The 22,492-nt window shown below is 34.7% G+C and overlaps 1 protein-coding gene across 1 annotated transcript in view; it reads right to left on the minus strand.

The window, feature by feature from the left end:
• CSMD1 (CUB and Sushi multiple domains 1) overlaps nt 1-22,492 on the minus strand; it is a gene marked incomplete at its 5' end in the record, with an annotated part of 1,071,510 nt that overhangs the window by 252,669 nt on the left and 796,349 nt on the right. Inside the window, 4 exons of the mRNA XM_080341955.1 lie at nt 8,435-8,622; nt 15,061-15,199; nt 18,627-18,821; nt 21,821-22,147. Coding sequence (XP_080198081.1) covers nt 8,435-8,622; nt 15,061-15,199; nt 18,627-18,821; nt 21,821-22,147 — 849 coding nt within the window. The remainder of the gene's footprint in view (nt 1-8,434; nt 8,623-15,060; nt 15,200-18,626; nt 18,822-21,820; nt 22,148-22,492) is intronic.

The raw sequence follows: 22,492 nt of genomic DNA on the forward strand, positions 1-22,492 counted from the left end.
GGGCTCAGCTGTGCCCAGTGGTGGGTCCACTGGAGCTGGCTGGAACCATTTGTGTTTGGCACTAGGCACCCTATGGCTTAGCTTCACAAAGGTCAGCCTGCAGCACACCCATAATTAACATCCTGATGCTTACATCTGTTCCAGTGTGTCATGCACATGGAAACAAGAATGATTGAGTTAGACAGATGGGGACATTGTTCAGTGGATAGGGAGATTGTTCCTTCTTCCGCGAGAAGCTGAGCATGGCCACAGGAAAACCTTGAGAATGACAGTTGTGGTGGATAAAAAGGCAACTGAAGATATGAAGGACACATCCAGCATGAAGCCTGCAGTAAGAAAGTAAATCTAGAAGCTGGCTGAAAACAGCAGGGAACAAACACATAGCCAAGCCTCAGAGATAACAGAGGAGACTATGTAGAGATTTTTGCAACCCCAAAAAACACTGACTTGTTAAAAAAACTGCGCACAAAGTGACAGGAAGTATATGTGTGCAGGGAGTGAACCACTTATAAATGCTTCAACATTTGTTTGCAGGCAATTATTTTGATCTATTTTCTTTTGAAAAAAATACCTGCTTTGCGTCTGTTTGAATTACACTGAACATCTGAGTTTAAAATTACTTGTTGGCTTTTGAGATAAAATCTAGATGTATCCACCTCAGAACTCTGGCAGCCCTTGCATTAACCTGAGTATTTTCACATTAATCTTCACATTAATTTCAGTATTTCAGTGCTAGGTTGAAAAGAATGCTGTAAGCATGATTTCATATGGGTGATGTCATCTCTCATAGATGCTGTGAGAGCCTTAAACAAGATTAGTTCTCTGGAGGTCTTTAAAGATTTTATGTGCTTCCTCACAGCTGACCGGAATTTCTAGCATGACTCCAGTCTACTTTTTGCCAAAGAAGTTCCTTCCTCAAAGCCAACTGCTGACAGCACAAAATTCTCTGTAGCAGAGTGTGTTGCACATTTATTAGCTCCTTAGGCCTCTAAATACATCCTGAAGGTGCTGGACCTCTAAACTGCCTATATAACTGTTTCTGTGGAAGCTAAAGTCTCAGTTTACTGCTTTTACCCTGTTTTATTTATCCAGGAGTACCACACAATCCTAGGAATGAAGTAGAAGCAGTTCAAGAATAAGGAAAAAAAAAAGTATTTTGTAAGTAAAGATTTTAAAATCATAGATAAGAGAGTTGGAAGCAGGACTACAAACAAAAATATCATAAATAATGACTCTGGCTTGCACAGAGAAATATTCCCTGTAGCCTCCAGCTATTCTTATATCTCAGTTAGAATTCAGATTTGAAAGCTTATGATGTAGTTTTCATGCCATACTTAAATTCTAGATGAATAAGTTTCTCCTAGACTTCACTGCATGCTTTTCATGTAAATGTGTCATGTTAGCTGACACTGTGCACTTTTAGATTCCCTTGACCTGGCTTAAATTTCTTAATATAGTGGCAAAGAACTCTTTTATGCATATAATATTCTGCACTGTATGTGCCCTAAATAAACATTAATTATGTATGAAATCTTAACTTTGATGCACATTAGTTGGTTTTCTTTTTTTTTTTTTTTTTTTACAGACAAACTATACTTCCTGTTTTGTGGTATGTCAGAGTAGATGTCCACAGTAGCGCCCTTAAAATTCCTCCCTCGTAGGGCACCCTTCCATCCCTGCCTGCACACATCAACAGCTTTGGGATTCTGAGTCACATATAACAGGTAAACTCATCAGTTTCTTTTTGAAAATATAACTCTAGATTACATTGATTATGTTGCTTCAGATTTTTGCAAGGAGAACAAAAGCTGTAGGAACCCTATCAATATCCACATTACTGATTGAAATAGTGGTGTTGTATGAATAAAAAAGTCAGCTTAGGCAACAGAGCTTCATTCTCAGGGGATAATATTCAATATGTAAGTTTTAGCAACCATAAACATAGCTGTAAAGAAATAATTTTTATTTGCTTCTTTGGACAAAGGTTGGGGTTTTTTTTCTTCCTTAATAGGAGATAACATAAGACAAGCTTAATAATGAGTGCTACTGAGAGTCCTGACTACAAAAAGACAATATTAAACGATATATAAGAAATTCTGGCACCACAGTGTTAAATTTTGGGTTTATGATTGGAAAGAATTGATTTAATACTATTCATAGCAGTTGGCTCAGTAAATATAAGATTAAAGTCTGGGTGAAAACCATGTCTTTTCTCTTTCACTCTATATAACACAATATTTCTCAAGAAGAGCATGCTCAGTAGCTCCCTTGAAAAATACTCCTTCCACTTCACTTCATATAGCTATGGGAATTAGATGAGCAGATAATTCTATCTTATAATTTAATCATTCTCTTTTCAAAGGAACATAGCAAACAATTCAAAGTAAACAGCACAAAAAATTTTGTACATCACTGAATAATTGAAAAATATGGACAGCCAGCTTCAAGAACTTAACTCTGTCAATATTTACATTTCATGAAACATTCATCAGCCTATTGTTCTAAGCTATATTAGATGCTTCATTGATTATTAAAATGCATATTTTGCAAACATTTACAATTATAAGTGATTTTTAGAGACTAGTTTAATCATTAGATCTCATTAGATCTTTAAAGAGGAAATTAATTTGTTGCTGCAATGCATGAAGCATACAACAGCTATACAGTTTTATATAGTACATAATCAAATATATTACATATCTATACTTTGTGCTTCACGGATCAGATAGTTAAAAACATTAGAAAAATCAAATATTAAAGTGAAAGATTGCTAAGAGATTGTCTAAAGAATGCTCATTGCACAAAACGCATGAAGAAAATAAATTCAGTAAGAAAAACAGAAATAAAACATGACTGTGTGCCATAACCACTATGCTATGCATTCATGCTAGCTATGAAATGTTTGCTACATTTTGCAAAGAATCTCAAAAATGTCTTGAACAATGGAAATGTTTCAGATGGAAGCTAGAGTGTTATTCTTTGCCAACAGAATAGATTCATTCAGAACATCAATAAGGCAGATGACAAAAGCAATTTTTTGGACAGTAAGAGAATATTGCCTAATAAAAGAGTTGATCATATAGGTAGGCTTATTTTGACAATCAATTATGGGAGAACAGTGTGGAATATCTTTGCTTTTAGAAAAGAATTTTTTTTTCTTTTTTTCAAGAATTGGAATACGTGCTTGCTTGTCAGAATGCAGTTCCACAAATTAGAACCAGAGGCCACACAGTTAAATCAGGACAGGGCCTGTTCCCTGGGACCCATTTCAAAGCACGGTTCAGCTAAAATTTACACAGATAATATCTTGCCCAACTTAAGAGAACAGTCTTTGGCTGAAGTTATTCCTAGAATACTTTTCTGTAATTCTTTTTCTTTTTGTTGATTTACTGCAAGTCAGAAGGTTTGAGTTTTTGCATTACCTTTTTCTTTAGAATATTTATGTTTTATGTAAACACCATATCCTTTTTTACTGTATTTGTATTTGTGCATGTTATTTCTCCTTTCCCATTTATACTTAGCATGTTTCTTTATCGAATTTGATTTTTTTTTTAAATTTACTTCAACCCATTCCTTCAGTTCATCTACCTTGTTTTGAATTCTAACCCTTCCGAACGTAGTGCTTGCTATAGTTGTAGACTGGAATCATCCTCAAAATTTGTAAGTGTTCTTATTTTTATTACTATTAAAATTTTAAATAAAAATATCAGACAGTTTTGGATCTAGGACAGATCACAGTAGGATCCTTACAAATTTGAGTTAGACAGTGAACTACTAATTCCTGGCCACTCTTTGCATAAAAGTTTTCAAAATTGTTCAGAGCACCACAGAATCACATAGCAGTTTGGATTGGAAGGAACCTCCAGAGGTCACCTGGTCCAACCTCCCTGCTCAAGAAGGTTCACCTAGGGCTGGTTTCATAGGACCATGTCTGGATGCATTTTTAGTATCTCCAAGGATGGAGGTTCCACAGCTTCTCTGGGCAACAGTTTCCAGTGCTCGCTGAAGTGCTTGTTGCACCCGTAATAATTTTGTCTATACCAAATTTCAATATTTTCTCTGAAGAAAGTTCTAAAAGCCTTATGAATGTCAACACAGAGCTGTTTCCTTCCCTTTCCATTCCCAAACCTACAAAAGCAGTTAACCTGACAAGAAAGAGATTGGTTTGACATAATCTGTTCTTATCAAATACAAATCATTTGTTCCTTATCACCTTGTTTATCAGCTTGACACTAGTATCTTTAAAGAGGCAAAGCTAATGTCCTTGATTCTTCTGGTCCTCATCATTTTTTGTTTGTTTGTTTGTTTCTTTGTTTGTTTTTCCCCTCCTTTTTTGTGGAACATGTTGGCCCTTCTGCAATTGTTTGAAACTTCCCTAGAGTTTTGCATTTTCAGACATAGTTTTCAATGGAGAGGACACTGCTTCTGCTTTGCCTTTAAGTATAGCACAGGGAATTTCAACAGTCCCCGAAGAATAAAATATATTTAATTATCTCAATATTGTATAATACCCTTTTTCCATATGCTGTATTCTTACTTTGTGAATGCTCACTTAATTGTGTTTAGTACATGGCCAAAATTAAGCTTTTCTGTAAGTGTTGCAAAACAGAAACAAAACTTTCAGTCTTTCCTGTGACATCTGATGTTTGCTCAGATTTTTATTAAGTACCTATTTTTTTCCCCTTTATTATGAGTATATTTATAGATAGTTTTTGTTACTGTCTTTCTGTCTCTTGCTTCTGTAACAAATACACCTTCTGGATTTTCTGATTTTATCCTGAGAGATCTGTGTTATTCTTTTATGGCCATCTATATCAATATGTGACTATAGCCAACATTTACATGATTAGCTTTCTGTTTACACATCATTAAAAATTATTTTTAAATAGTTACAGAAAATGATAGTATTTTTTCTTTCTCTCCAAAAGATACAGTTTGTTGTTAGGCCTTATATCATCTCTTTTATAAATGACTTCCAGAATTCATTCCAAGAAGATCTACCTACCAATTTCTCAAGTTTGGTGAAGTTTAGATTTTGGAAAACCATCAACTTGATCACAACTGGGTTGCCTCATTCTTTCCTTTCTTAAGAATCATAAACTCTGCTATTTCATGAGCACTTTCACAAAAATCACCTTATTCAGGCTTTCTATTGTTTCTTGGTGTTAGTTGAAGTAAAATCGACTGTTGAAACAAAATGTTATTCTGGAATATTCCAAATAGTTTTTCCACTGAGTGTGTTCTGCCAGTGAAAAATTTATGATATATTTTCTTCACATCCAGACTATTCAAGAGATTTTTCTTTAAATGAAAAAGTGTAAGGAAGTATCTTTTTTCTAAGCTATCCCTGCTATTGTGGGTTGTCTGAATGATCTTGAAAGCTTGTTAAGTCCATGAAAACTGAATATTTGTGAATCTGAAAAGCTCTTTTCCACACACCAATCTAAACAAATACCTACTTTTATAGAACTTGAATAAAGTATTACCTTTCTCCTTTTTATTATCGATAACATTTCATTTAAGGAAAATCACAACACTAATTTTACTAGAGTTTTACAGTGACCTAAAAGGAAAGTTTTTACAAAAATAGGTGATCCTTGTCTTTAAATAATTTTGGAATTTTGGAATAATATGGAAGAGAATTGTAATGTTCATCAAATACACACTAATGCACATAGTAATATGGGTTGATTGCTGTCTCAATGTGTAACGATGATGTCTGTTCAATTTTTAAAACAAATTTTATTATAGAAGGGAATGTTAATCCATAAAGAAACAGAGACTTTAAAATAAATTATCTGGATTTAAGAAGTAATTGTGCAATTTCCTTTGAAAATGATCATGTTTTCTGGTTTAAGGAGAAATAAATTTAAAAATAGGTGGGTTTACATTAACCGAATCTGTGGATAAAGATATTTCTACCTGGTTTGGTTTAAGAAAAAGACTATGATTGCACAATCTACTTCACAGAATGAGGAGCTGCAAAGAAAAAGAACCAAAAACCACATAACTAGTGAAGTTGAGAAATCAGGGAGATACGAGGCAAGGTGGTCAAAAGAATATAGTTTAATTATTCTTGATAATATTGACTAATTTTTCAGTAGTTTTACTTAAAGAATATTATGGACAATTTATTAATTTTTCTTGCTTAGATGCATAGGAGTCGAACTATACTGTCTTCTATTAGCTATGTTAGAAGTGTCATCAAAAAGTGGAATTACAGACATTTAAGGAAGGGAATTAACAACTTACCTTAACATCTGGAGTACCTTTAACAGTTCACGTTTTCCTTAAAGCTGTATTACAGGCATATTCTAGCTTCATAGAATATTCCTGTCATCTCAGGAGCAACTCTGTATAGCTTATATTGAGCTTTTTATTTTTAGCAAGATTAAGATCCAGAGATATAGTGACTTCAAATTTGGTTCATCTTTTTGAAACACCCTGTACAACTTACGTGGTGAATGTATCATAACCATTGCAGTTGCACACAGGTAAGAAGTCTCTGTTTATTTTGCATTTTTTTTCTATAGTGTGGACATTCTGGGCTAGATTCAACTTCAGTTTAAGATGCTTCCACTGATGTGTCTGCAGGCTTGTTTGGCCTTTAAGCTCCTTTCATAATCAAAAGAGACTTGATCATCCCAGTCATGGCAAATGGGAACAATTTATTCAGCAAATTTACAAGGAGGTAAATCTCCATTGCCCAAAATGTAACCTTCAGGCTCCAGACCGTTCTATGTTGACAGTTAAATTTAAATGTTTAATCTGCCAGCTGAATGTCATTCATAGTGACATAAAAGAATAGAGAAACAGCAGTCACTATCTGTAACTAAGAAAGCACATTAACTTCTTTATTAATATCAATTAAAATTCAGTTTTCAGATAACTATTTAATGGAAAATATAATTCACGCACACACACACACACAAAAAAAAATCTCCTGAAACTGAGAACTTAAAATCATTTACTCTTTTTCTTAATTTCATCTTCTTCTTCATTTCTAAGCAAAAAGTAATACTAGCCACCCTTTTAAACAGTACTTCTACAGAAAGGAAAAGATGCTTTATTCAGGGAGTCAATGTGTTCAGAAAAGCCTAAACCCCACATTTTTAGTTTTTTTAAAATTACTTTTAAGATTAGAAATGTATTAGTTTTTTATATAAAAGGCATAAAAGGCTTTTTTTTTTTTTAATATTCCATGCATGGGAACTACATGTAAAAGAAGACAAAAATCATTTACTAGCCTTCTGTCATCTTTACTTGTTAGAGTTCTAATCCAATTTGAAGATTTAAAGTGCACTAATAAAATCTAATTCTGACATTTATCAGACTACCTAGAGTAATAGCACTAAAAATCTAGTGTTGTGTGTGAGAAAATAAATTTTTCAACAAAGATAGAAATTGAATTCGCAAACATTTTTCTAAGTAATTTCATAATTAGACCTTCTTCTTGAATATGTAGTGCAGATATTTTATTATTATCTATTTTAAGTTTTAAGAGAACAAAAGACATCTACATGACAGGGGACTTAAAATAAAACTCAAAAATATAAATATTTAAGGACCATGTTACAAAATGTAGCAGCAACATTTAGATACAATACAATCAGGGAAAATCAGCATCTGCACATAACTCATGTAGAAACCTACTTACTGTTTCTTGTATTTACAGGATTTAGTGGCCTTACATTTTACCATCCTATTGTCTGTTCAGGCATTACCACCATGTCTGAGAGAAAGCTAAAAGAAGGTACGCAGAATTTCCTAATTATGATGTAGCTATTAAATATTAGTTTAGGCACTTAGCCTAGATGCAATATGACAGCAATATACTGTAATCAGGTTAGTTTTCAGATAAGGACAATTGATAAAAACAATGTTATTTGTTTAGTACAACCACACTAAACACATAAGGTCTCTTTATTCAGTACTTAAGTGAATACTTACGTACTTACTATCATATAAAGATCAGTATGATTTCAGAAAGCTTAAAATATGTGATTTTATGTACCTAATTTAAAAGAAAATGCTATTATAATGATTCTGTAGTTCACATGAAGATATTAATTTTCATGTATTTACATTCTGGAATCATCATGGATAATGCTTAGTCTTGCTCAGTACTGCAAAAGTGTACTAAAACCGGAGAAAGAGAAAACAAGAGGTCAAGTTTCTAAAATTACTGTCCATTTGGTTAAACACCTAGATCAATAAACATTCTGAATAACATACAAGGACTCATGAATAAAAAATTTTCAAAATAAATTAATAGTTTCAGAGCTATCCATCAGTACAGCATGGAGTAAACATAATTTGTTCTTATAGAAACACAATTACTGAAGTTTCTTTCTTCACATTCATTTGCTCATTTTCAAATTGAATGTTATTTTGAAAACTAAATAAGAATCTATCAGAGGAATATCAGACTTACTCTCGTAGTGAATCAGGAAACCAATGCTGGAACGACTGTTGTCTGTAGTGAACAGCAGATACATGTAATTTCCAGTACTGATAAGGAACTGGGGTGCTTGTGTTCCATGATATTCTCCAATTAATGGTGATGAGTTAGCTGGCCCATCTCTGACTTCCAAAGTATCATAATTAACTTCAGTCTGAAATCTGAAAGGGAACATGTAATCGGCTGGTAGGTAAAGGAATGATACTATTTTCTTTGACTCTTAGAAATGCAACCCATGTGTAACTAATTAGGAATATCATAAATAGCCATGAGTGTATTACTAACAACTAAGGCAGGTTTTATGCATCTCTTTCCTTGTCTTTGTTGTGTCTGTTATTATACAAAATTTATAAAGGATGTAATATACTTCAAATTAACCACATAACTGTACTTCAGAAAGACATTTAGTGGGGAATCTGGGTACAAAAATGCAAATTTTCTCAAAAAAAAAAGCATTATAAAGATGCAAGAAATTTCTTGCCCTCAAACTAAATAACAGTTGGACATCCTAGGAACATCTTTAATAATGGTTCATTATTTCATCTCAATAATTTCATTATTTGTTATTTGCTATGTCGTAAAAGCTGTTTTACTTATTCAACTGTTCGATATTTTTTATCCAATTTTTTTTTTCTAACATAGGTTACTACCTTACTTCTAAATAATTACTTTTGTCCTATGAAGTCAAGGAGTACAAAAATACTGAACTTCAAACAGCACTCATTTTGAAATTTGTTATAACAAGCAGAATTCCTTAGTTTACCTCAAAGTGTCAAGGAAACAGATAATATAGACAAGAATGGAAAAAGAGAAGGAGACTGAGATAGTTGATTTAAAAGAAAAAACAACTTTAAAATCAACAGCAGAGTCAATGTTTCTGTCAATCACTAAACCACATCACATCTCCAGTTCATAAAGGATGTCTACGTGTGCAGTCATCCACTACTAGTTGTTCTTAAATAGCTCAAATCTGCTCTTTCTCTAGATGGCATTTTTCACATCAGATGTAGTTTGTGATTACATCAGATACTCCTGCAAACTGCAGCATCTAAACAATGGACTCATCAGTTTTCCTATCAACAAAGTTTGTGCTGTTACACAGATATCTATAGTGGTCTAAATACATTTGCCTACAAATCCAATTTTCTTATTTTCATAAGATGGAAATGTTTCAGAAATGCATGTGATCCGAGATTTTCTCTTCTTTTCCCATAAGGCCTATTAGTTCAACTTCTGAGAGCAACAAACTGCATCCCTATGCTATAGAACACTTTTTTCAAAGTGAATGCTCCTAAGCTGTCTTGACAATATGAGACATGTTTAGTGGATTTGGACATAAGAAATTTGTCTTCTAGTGTTGAAGAAAACTGCGAATTATCAAATATTTGGAAAAGGGGAAATATATGGGACATTCTTTCAAAGTGTAAATAAACTTTATACTTCGCTAGGTAATGATGACGGAATGAATGCATTCCCCAACAAGGCCATTATATTTTACAAGCCAATTATCATTGGTTGTGTAAAACCATCTTCACAGACACATCAGTATCTGTAACAGCAAGTTTGGGATTAGCAAGTATTTAATAGTCTTTATAGTTCGCATGAATCCCTGGAAACAAAAGCACATTCAGAAATGGGAAAGTATTTGTTTGCTTAACAATCAGAGCTAATGACTGCTTAGAAACTGACTTAGGCCCTTCATATTGTTCCTTCCTCCTCACAGAGGAAATTCTCTAGATTGATGGTGCTTTCAACCAAGCTACCTTCTCTATTTGGATACCTTGGCTAAAATCCAGATGACTGCTTTCACTGATATCTGTTCCACTCTGACAGTGGAATACAGGGCTGTGAAGGCTTGTTAATACATTAAGCATTTTCAGAACAGTTCCTGGCAGTGAAGCCAACTAGCATGGAATGGCTTGTATCCATACTATTAAATACATCCTTTGGCCTCTGGAGATATTATTCAAACTTCCTATTATGAATGCTTACTTGCCCACACTGACTCCTGACCACGCTTGATAATTATTTGGGAGAATGCTAGTTGGCAAGCCCAAGAAGCATGTTAGAGATTATTTCAAGTATTTCAACTATTTTAATTGTACAAATACATGAGTTCTTGTGTCTGGGAAGGTTCCCTGGTTTTGTTTAATTTAACAAAATAGACAGTCACAGAGGGTATCACTAAAGTACTGGACAGTTTTTCAGTACCTTTCAATAATTTGAGAGATTACACATTGATTTACACTGCAGCAGAACGAGGAAAATAAATAACACTAGGTTGGCTTAAATACTTTATTTGCACTCATAATTAATGGACTCAAGATCAATAATTCAACAGTTCAATTATTTTGACAGTCATATTTGGGAGGGAAACTAATTAGGAATAAAGTCCTCCCAGCCAGCAATTGAAGATTTCTTAGCAGGGTGGTATGACAACAGGGAGTTGCAAATTCTTGCTGGAGACAGAAGAATTAAAATAACTACTATAGGAATTGCTACCTATTATAACGATCCTTATTCCCAGTAGCTTCTCATTCGTCTCAAACCTAGAAATTTACTTCTAGTTCAACTGTATGGTTTTTAGGGTTTAGGAGAGTGGCATGTGTGTGGATTTTTTGGGGTTGGGTTTTTTTTGCAATCTTTGCACTGTCACCAAAATGATAAATTGAGATAATTTATTATTGGAAGTTCTGTGTCCTTACTGAACGTACGTAATTAATTAATTACTTTTTGTGGGTTTATTTGTTTGTTTGTTTGTTTTTTTAAACTTCATTAGCATACTTATGTTAGTAAAAGGTAGGACATTCTGCAAATGTTCACAAAGAATTTTAAATGTACTTCAATAATACTATATTATAACATCCGTCATATAATTAGATAGGTTTAGAAAGAGAAAGTTTGTTTTATACACTATGCATCAATATTCAAAGTACCAAAAATCTCCCAGTCAGACATTATCCTTCTAGCCCCTTTTTTATGGCTTGAATCAGTTAGATTTTACTTTTTGGTTACCCTTCCAGGCCTTAGTCATGATCTGAAACGCAAAAGGTTTTGATGTAAAATGTTCATAGGGTTACTCAGTCCTTTGCTGCTATTTCTGGAAAGCTTATAAGTATCCAGTGTGTTTAATGGTAACATTGTTTTGTAGGTGAAACATTTAGGGAAAGGAGACAGAATCCTTCTTTTAATAATGCTGATATAAATCTGGAGTAGATTAATTGACTGTCTGCTGTACTTTAAAAATTATCCATGATCAGAATTCTCAATTTTTTAGCTGGGTAAACTCCAAGTTCTTACTTAATTTCATTGCAATTCAATTTGTACAGAAAGCTCTAGAATTCTCTCAGCAGAGTATGTGTATGCATCTGTCTAAAATTCAGTAAACTCAATTCTTAGACTGGACCATATGTCACAGGAGAGTATGTTTCCCATTAATTTCCTCAGAAATGTAGTGGTCATACTGTTAAGGTCATAGTCAGTCATACAACCATCTGCAGCTTCAGGCAATGTATTTCCATTTATAAAATTAAAATGTGCCATCTTACAACTAATATGGCTGTTTGCTTTAACTGCATTTAGGAAGACATCCCTCAACCCTAGGCTTCTGGTGATTAACTAAAAAAAAAAAAAAAAATAGCTGGCAAATAAATATAAGCTTCTAATTGATATATTAAGTCTTTAATGAGAAAAACAAAACAAAACAAAAAAAAACCACCACAACATAAAATTCTGGAAGTTCCTGCTGAATGCAATGAAACCAAACAGCTTTTTGTTTCTATAAGAACTAACAGGATAATTTCTCGAAAACTGTCTAAACAGTTCCCATTCTTCTTTGGTATTTGTCATTCTCTCCTTTGTCCCCAACCTTAATGCATTTATAATAAGAAAACAAAACAAAACAACAGGACTGGAAAAAGGATATATTAAACTAAATGTACAACCTATTTTAATTTTCTCACCAGCATTACGTTTCATGTCTCTGATCATGTTTGCAAAAATCTTCTATGCATATCTTAGATTTTATTCATATTTATTTACAGTGGGTTACTAGAATCTTAGAAGCTCATTGACCAGTGGAAGTTCAAAAACATAATTTTATATATCAGGGAGCAATTATTTTTCTTATTAGATTGAATTTGCATTTACCTTATCTACTTGCAATTTTTTTGCCCAGACAGTCTCGTAAGGATCTTCTTGTAAGTGATTTTTTTTAGTCATTCCTTGTTTTTAATATCCTGAATAACTTAGTTTTATTAATCAAATTTTATCCTTTCTAAGATAATTTCTGAATATGCTGAACAGTTTTGAACATAACAGAGATGTTTATAGAACACCAAAAATTTCACTGTGAGACTTTTTTCACCTATTAATTTTTATTCATGCAATGTCCTTCTTTGTATTAAAATGATGCTTAGCTTTGCAGGGTGCAGTGCAAAATACAAAACTTGCATTTTGAAAACTCGGTTAACTATATCCAACATATTTCTATGCCTTCTGATGCTATCAAAAAATTTAGGTTTCTGAGATAGGGTTTATTTTACAAAAGCCGTATTGAAACTTCCTCTGCATATCATATTTATCCATGCTTCCACTACTGCTACACTTGGTTGTAGCATAGTGGGCATCCAGTATGCAATTCTTTAGATCTCCATGAAAGACTTTAAAAGATCTGGTTCCTGAAGTGCACAGATGTTAAAAGAACAGTTACAGGCAACTTTCAGTTGTTCAGTGATCTCATCTTTGTATTCACTCAGGTTTCCCGGTGAATGCTATCTACTGGTGACTTACTGTTCACTTTGTTGTATGTGCCACCACCCCTATCGATGGCACTTCAGCCTGACACATATATTCCAATGAGTTCCCCAAAATGCAGAAGGTTGTGAATGTTAAGTTTAGATAAGTGCAAGAGGGAAACAAACAAATCAGTGGAAGAAACTCACTAAGCACATTAAACAAAACACCTTTCTGTTCAGAAATGTGCTCAGTTGCAAACTGGAGAAGTACTTAGAGGAAATATCAGATACACTTATCTAGTCCTCTCACTCTTCCCTACAATTCTGCATTTTTGTGTCTGTGAGGAACACAATATTGAGCAATATAAATCTTTGATTCAACCCAGCAACAGTGATTTTTATTATACATTCTTCTGTATTTCTCTTCATTAATTTTCATCCTTTTTCATTTCCGCTCTTAGAAATAGAAGTCTGAATGATTCTGACAAATTTTGCTCATCACTGTTTACTCCATGCAAAGGTGAAAGTAGACACAGGTTATTGCCTCCCCATGGGTAACAGTGGAATACAGAAATGCAGTAAAATAGAAGTCATTGCAGCCTACCTCCAGGTGCTGTCCTTTGCATCTTTTTGTCAAATGCAGTATTTAGTGTGATATTAGTATCTAGATCAAACACCTAAACAAATGGATTTTTTTTACTAATTTTACAAGCATGCTTGAAGGGTGGAGATTATTTAAATTTTCATTTCATCTTTTAAGCATATTTGTAAAAAAAAAAAAAAATCATGCTTTTGTTAGACACTCATGTGGTGAGACAGAAGTACTAATTGAGGTCACAATGATTACAAAAATGTTAGACATGCTGCAGTTCGCATTCCTTGTGTCTAAATGCACCTTCACTACCTCCTAACTCCACATGAGGTAGAATAGGCTGAAAATTACCTTGATAAGTAGCTATGCTGTGCTTGATGCACCCCAGGACATGGCTGGACCTTTTGGTTGCCAGGGCAAACTGTCAACTCACATTCAACTTGCCATCAACCCAACCCCCCAGATATTTTTTCATGGGGCTGTTCTCCAGCCTCTTATCTCCCAATTTGTATGAATAACCAGGTTTGCCTCCTCCCAGCACTTGCTCTTTTTAAATTTCATATAGTTGGTGATTGCCCAGCTCTCCAGCCTGTACAGATCTCTCAGTAAGGCTTCTTTACCTTCAAGGGAGTGCACAGTTCCTCCTAGTTTAGTGCTGTTGGCAAACTTACTTAAGGTACATTTGATTTCTGCATCCAGATCATTTGTAAAACATTAAAGAGCACTGGCCCTATAACTGATCCCTGGGGAACCCCACTGCTGACTGGCTGCAAGCCTGATGTAACCCCACTTAACCAAAACTCTTTGAGGCCAACCCATCAGCCATTTTCTCCCTTACCATATTATGCATTTATCTAGCTGTGTAACGTATGTTTCATCAGAAAAAAATCTTAATGGGAAAAAATTATATCCAACACACAATACTAAGAACTTTTTTCCACTTTCCCCCCACCCCCCTAGGAAAATCATGCTCTCTTATAGAAAGATCTGGTCATCATCAGGGACCATCGTTGTACCTGAATACAAAAGTAGTCAAAGGACCTAAAGATATCCCTATTTATGTGCTCAGAGGTAGACATTTAATGCAAATTGTTAAAACATAAATAAAGACAATATAAATACAATTTTAAACTTTCATTTTCTGCTTGAGGAATAGTATTGTGACTGTTGCATCTCAATGTCTTTTCTGGTTTGGGTTCTTAAGGAATATTTTTCTTCTTCAATGTTAAATATTTGTGCTCATACATGTTGTTTGACTTTATGATTCTCACCTGTCAAAAGTGATCTTAATGGAATGTCCTGGTCTTGCTTCAATCACCCATTCACAATTAAGTGAGTCCTTATAATATCCTGGCCACCCTGGTGGTAAGATAACACCACTTGATGCTGTCAAATGTCCACCACACGGTGCTGAAAGCAAAAAGCATGTATACTCGTATCATACACAGTACTTCTAATACAATATTATACATTAAAAGAACTTATAAAAAATAAATTAAAAAGCAGAGAAAAATGAGTTTAATCTAGAACATGTCTAAATTTTCTACATTATGTTATGAGCACTTTGTTTTCTCCAGAACCATAAGTTCTGCAATATATCTTATCATACCTTATTACTTGATACATATCTTAGCACACAGAGCATGACACTTGATTCTGCTAGTCTTTCTTCTGTTGAAAAGCACATTATCTCATTTATATATATATAAAATCATTTTAGCTCTAGTATGATTCTATATGGGGAATAGTATGGGGAAATATGAGACAAATTGTTCCACATAAATTTTGGTTAATTATTTTCATTGTACTGCGTCGTCTAACACCTTTTTGAGTAATCACTCAACTCAGTGGAACTGATTGTTGTAAATATTCCATTGAATCTTGGAATGGTTGAACGTGGAAGGGACCTCTGGAAATCATTTAGTCCTTCTCCTGCTCAATAGAGCAAATTGAACAGGACTATGTCCAGTCAGAATCATGCCCTCTCTCCAAAGGCAGACACTCCACAGACTCTCTGGGCAATCTGTTCCAGTGTTTGATCACTCTCATAGTGAAAGTTTTTTCTTATGTTTCAATTTCTTGTATTTCAGTTTGTGTTCATTGTCTTTTGTCCTTTCACTGGACATCACTGAGAAAAGTCTGGATCCATCTTCTTCACAGTATCCTATCAGGTATTTATACACATTGACAGGGTCCTTCCTGAGCCCTGAGCCTTTCCTTATCCAGTCTAGACAATCCCAGTTATCTCAGCCTCTTCTTGTACGAGACATTCTCCAAGTCCTTAATCAGCTTTGTGGCCCTTCACCGGACTCACTGCAATATGTTCATGTTTCTCTTGTAATGGTGATATCAGGACTGCACACGGCACTCCAAATGTAGTCTCACCAATGCTGAATAAAGGGGAAGGACCTGTCATTTCCTCTCAGCCTGCAGACTTGTTCATAGTGCATTTTGCCCCAGGATTCAGATCATTATTGAAGATTTTAAATAGTATTGGACCCAGTATTGACCCTTGGGGTCACCACTACAGACTAGCCTCCAGTTGGACTTCGTGCCACTGACCACAGCCTATGAGCCCAACAGTTCAGTGAGATTTCAATCCACTTCAGTGTTCACTTCTCTAGTTCATACTTCATCAGTTTGTCTATGAGAACCTTATATGGTACAGTGACAAACACATTACTAAAACTGAGATTAAAAAATATCCATTGCTCTCCCCTCACCAATAAGGCCAGTCATCTCAATTTAAAAGGGTATCAGTTTGGTCAGGCATGATTATGCCTTCATAAATCCATGATGACTGCTCCCAGTCACCATATTGTTCTTTATTATTTGGAAATGGTTTCCAGGAATATTGCAGCATAACCTTTCCCAGTGATTGAAGTGAGACCTGCAGTTCCTCATATCCTCCTTCTTTCCTTCCCTGAAGATAGGAATTTGCTTTCTAGTATTCAGGAACCTCCCTGGTTTAAATAACCCTCCCAAGATGATTGAGCGTGGCCTTGCGATGTCATTGGCTGGTTTCCTCAGACTTCTTGGATGCATCCTATCAGGGTCTTTCTTGAATGTCAAATTTGTTTCAATGTTCTCTAACTTGATGTTCCTCCAGAAAAGGAGAAAAAGTATTGCTACAGGGCTATGAAAGCAACAGGGCTAGACGGGGAGTATTTTACAAATCAGAATCAGAGGACTTTGGTGCAGGATTAAACAACAGCAGAAATGATTGATCATATTCTGGGAAACATAAGTCTCTTAAAAAAAAAAGCTGTCATAGCACAAGGCTTTAGGATGTTATATTTTACCGAAGGCTATGGAGCAGTCTGAAACAGAAAGGTTTCAAGGGCCTTGTAAATTTATATAAGTATCCTTTGTATTACCCTCAAGCAGTCAGTGGTATCATTATGAGCAAATTCCATTTTGCAGTGCAGGAAATCTAGACACTTTTCTTTGGTTTCTCTAAGTAGTGACAAGCAAACCTATTATGCTGTATGCAAATGAACAGTAACATGTATTTTTGAGTAGTAAATTAATGTTCCTGGTTTTGATTCAATGTTTTTAATAAAAGAAAAAAAATGAACTCAGGGAGTTTATTTGATTTCATTCATGAGCTGCACTTGTCTCAGGGAAGTTCTTCCAGATTTAAGAAACTGGGAGAAAAAAACAACCCACAAAACATGAAACATACACACTGAATTGTCTATGGGGCAAAAGGTTTGGCCAGGAAAATGGCATTTACATAACAAGTATATAGTTAATGAAGAAGTAAATGTATTCCATGGAGGTTTTTTTAATTACATTTTGTCATATTAAAACCAAGAACAACAAAAAGACTGTTGATCATCACCTGACTGTAACACATCACTTATTCCACGTATTTCATTTTTTCCAGTATCTCTAATTTTTCATAGAAATGAGCAGTATTACACAATCTAGGTTGTCAAATTTCCTAAATAGCAGAAATCATATAAATTATATGATCCAGATCCTTAAGTTACTATAATTACGCTGAAATTATTGGAAATGTGAGATCTACACCAATTAGAAAGCTTGGATAATTTTATTTGAAAAGGTACCATTTAATTGAGTGTCTGACTATATATCTATTGTTTACTAAAAGATATACAATTTTTTGAACATATACTTCTGGCAGACACACTCTAGCTATTTATTAAGTACATTCATATGTCTTGCCTTAGGACTCATCACTATTAATCATCAAGGAATCAGCCTACTTTTTCTTTCTTTTTTTTTTTTTCCTCACTGCTGTATTTCACCCAAAAGAGAGATTTAATCCTAAATATAGTTGATCTTAGGAAAAGAAAAAATATTTTTTTTGAGAATATAATGAATATTATACATAGCTCTGATTTTCACTGTATTTCTCAGGAAAAAATGTACTGCAGGTTAATAATTTACATACAGAAATTCAGGTATACTTTCATTCTGAGAAAATTAAAGATGCAAATATTTTAAAAGGACTTTTAAATAGAAACTTCACTTCACTTTTCCATGTGGTAGATAATTATGTTCTTCAGAATATTACAGTCAAAACTGTTGTAACAGCTATATACCCACAACTGAGTAATGATAGTGACAATCAGATCTTGAAAAGAATAGTAACCAGATATTTAGGAGGTTAATTTATTACAAGACTATAAAAGCAAGCTATTTTGTTTCTATTATTTCTGTCTTACTTGACTGGGAGAGTATTAAAATAAGATGAATTAATAACTTCAGCTAAAGCAGCCTTATTTATGTGTGAAATGTAAAGAGTAAGCTAAATGTAAATAGTTTCATTATTCAAACTGTAGGTGCAAAGTAAAAATTGTGTACTTACCTTCACAACGGGGGACTGTAGAGCTCCATACTACATTTCCATCTTGCATAATGCAGGTTATGGATTCAGAGCCTTGGGTCTTCACAAAGCCATCATCACAATGAAAGGAAACAGAACTTCCCAGAAGGAATCTATCTCCAAAACGCCTCCCATTTATAGGAATGCCTGGATCATGGCACTCATTCTGACCAAAGGCTGATAAAAAAACATAATAATATTAACAACAGTAACAATAACAACAATAATAAAAATAATAACAACAATAAGGGGGAATAGCCTTGATAGGTAACAAGATTACAATATAATTGAAAGTATGTAATAGAAAACTCCTAAATAAAAGTCAGCATTAAATTCAATGGCATTCGCATAGTTAAAATTCTCAATCATTTCAGTTATGTGTGGCTTAGATACACAAGAACACTTTACTTAAATTTGCCTCTGGACAAAATCCAGCTGTTTGCCTCTAACCTAGTGAGAAGGGTGATTTCACATTGCAGCTAACCTGACAGAAATAGAGGCTACTGCTAAAAGCTGTGGCCACTGCCTGGACCAGAGAGAGCAAACTCCCAGTAGGATGCTGAAAGTAGTCTGCTTCATCTAGTGGGGTGTCAACACAGAGTCCAACCCACAGGGACACACTCCTCCATGTGCATGTGTGACTTCATGGGGGGTGTTCTCACCAGTATTTGGACAGTAGTTGCAGAGAGCAGCAGTGTGGGTGCATGTAAAGCTAGAGGACTTCCCTGCCTTTCAGGAGGTGTGTGCAAGTAGGGGAACCGACTTCAAAGAAAAAGGGTTGTAACTCATGCACTCTGTGAGAGAAAGGTGTGTATGTAAATCTTGGCATGGCAGGATGATGAAGGATTAGAGTGGGAAAGTATTTATAAGTTTATATGTGCTAAAATAAACCAGGCAGCACAAGGAAGAGCTAAGCATGGTCATGGCACCAAGCCTGTCAGAGTTCAAGGAGTGCCTGGAAGATGCTAGTTTTGTTTTAAGTAGTCCTGTGAGGAGCAGAGAGTTGGACTTGATGATACTTATGGGTCTCTTCCAACTCAAGATATATTGGGATTCTATATTCAAAGATTTTGTAAGTGTCTAACATTGTAGTTTATCTGTTGAGTTGCTGATATTGATCCTGAATCTACAGTTCATTGATTATCGATTATCTTTCACTAATAAATCAATAAACTTCTTTGTTCCTGATTTGATTTTAACCACAAGAGTGGAGCACTTATTCCCTGCAACACATAGGAAGTCCAGAAGTACGAGCACTTTGGCTGAACTTAACAAAGAGACACCTTGGGCCTGAACAAACACTGTTAATTGATCACCTTAATTGACACAAGATAGGAACAGCACAAGATGTGACAAAGACGACTTTATTGTTAACTAACTTCTTTTATAACCTTTGAAGATAATTTCTTCAACTAAAAAAGATAATCTCCATATAAGTATGTGCTGGTTTGACTGAAAAGAAGTTAATTTTCTTTGTGCAGTTAGGAACCTTTCGTTTTCATAGATAGCATGGTCATTATTTGGACTTAGTTTGAGAACGAGAGGATAACACCCTGGGACACAGTTAATGTTTTTAATTGCTCTGGTCTGAGAGCCAAGGACATTCTGAGCACTCTGCCCACAGGTGTGAGGAATCAAGGAAGGGGGGCATAGATGGGATAGAGCTTGACTGACATCCAGACTGATCAATAGGAATATTCCATCCCATTAACATCACGCCTCATATTAAAGGAGAGTCAGGATCTTACAGTCTCACTCTCTCTCATGTTCTCTTTTCTTCACTATTTTTGTGGGAGCTGGTCGAGTTCTATTCAGGATGTTTAGTTCAAGCTTTTTGCCATCCTGCCCATTGTGCAGAGGCCTCTGGGCCTTTCTGCTTTTTTTTTTTTTTTAATCTTCTTTTCTCTCTCCAGGTTGGGCTGTTGGGACCATGGTGCTGTTTCCTGGGACTGGCTGCTTGGTGCGGATGGAGTTCACGAGGAATTGCATTGAGTATATTTTATTTTAGATTCTACTTCTATTCTTTATATATACTTATTGTGTTTATCTCAATCCAAGTTTCTCCCTTCCCTTTTGATTCTCCCCCTTATTTGGGGGCTGGGGAGGGGGTGAGTGAGTGGCTATTGTGATTATATTGCTAGCTCGGGTTAAACCACAACAAAGTAATATCTTTGAATGACTAATAAAATTTCTAGGAGAGTTAGCAGTCCATAGCAGATGTAATAATGTTTTCTACATGATGATGATTTTAGTAGAGTTTTCAACTGAGAGTACTGTTTAGTGATACCCTTTCATATAAACAAAACAAGAGATGGCTGTCTGTAGCCAGGTATTTTTTAGCCTCATTTCCCAAACAGGAAAGATTTGTGCTTTCAATAGCCCTCTATATGTATGTGACTGCCAGGTCCACATTTAACAACTTCTGAACTTGTTGACCAGTTGCAGATAAATTTTGTACATTTCAGAATTGCATTCTCAAAGACATTACACTCCTAAAACTCTTAAAAAAAAGGTAGCTGGAGAGAAGAGTTATTCTTAAATTCATGCACTCTTATAGGAAAGATGTCTACACAAGATCAGCTACGTTTCTAGACACTAGAGAAACCACGGAGACTAACTATTATTTGTATCAGAAAAAAAAAAAAAAAAGATAGGTCTATATTCTTAGACAGCACACCGTCTAACTGAGAAACAAAATGCAAAAGCAAAGCATGTTCCCAGAGCTATTTATTTGCAAAGATGATCTAGTAGCTTTTTTTACTCCTATGCTTTTCAGGTTAACATCTCCATATTCTCCATATTTGAGACCTAAGCTTAACACCTTTGTGGACTTATTCCTGCTGGTTCTAATGAGAAGTATATAAATCACTTGCACTGAATGCTTTGATTGGAATGACCCAGCCTTTAGTTGCATTCTCTGCATTTATGCAGTGGCAACCAGAAGGGCCCTTAGATAATGAAGGGAATTCCTCAGCACTATCACAATTAAAAAAAAAAAAAAAAGTTAAACATTCAGATAAGCTAGTGTATATCAGGGAGACACCTGAAAGCAGTGCAATTATACAGGCATAACAATTTATATCTGTATTATAAAAAACATGTCATATTTTTCATTATCATGAAGAAAGATAGCTTGATTTTAAGACTAGGTATAGAATAAAAGCAGAGGTTCTTACTTGTGTAAGTGATATTAAATCCTCTTCCAGTCGTAGAGTGATCCGATTGAAATTCAAGTCTTACTATGTGTCCAGTGCTAGCCAACTGAGAAGGGACCTCATTGCCAGAAAAAGTGCCCAGAGGTGGTAAATCTGAAATCCCATCATCTTTCACTGTAAGGTAGTCAAACTGAGGTTCTACATCAAAGTCATTGAAAATCAGATGGATTCTGCTTCCTGGCTCTGAGATAATTAACCAAACACAGTTCATATTGTTCCCATACTCCTCAGGGTAATTTGGAGACAGAATAATTCCAGATGGTGTAGTGAAGTTGAAGAAACATGAGACTAAAGAAAACAATAATAGATTCTCAAAATACTATAAACAAACATTATAAATGCTTGTATTTATATTTTTATTCTTTTTTATTCTTTAGAAGCCTGGATGTCAAAACTACCACACACGCAACCTGGAAATGTTTTAGACTGTCAGAACACTTCTCCAATATAACATGTCAGCCTTGCATGTTTATATTTCCCCATGTGAAGCTAAGTGGATGCACAAAGGCCTGCAAGATGTGATTAGAAGCATGTAGAAAATGCCAAAGAAAGCAAAAGTAATGGCTGATGTGTCAGAATTTGGAAAAATTGGCAGGTCTGTTCTGAAATGAAAATGCAACCTCAATATTTAAG

Source organism: Nesoenas mayeri (genome assembly GCF_963082525.1).
Source record: "Nesoenas mayeri genome assembly, chromosome: 3".
NCBI lineage: Eukaryota > Metazoa > Chordata > Aves > Columbiformes > Columbidae > Nesoenas > Nesoenas mayeri.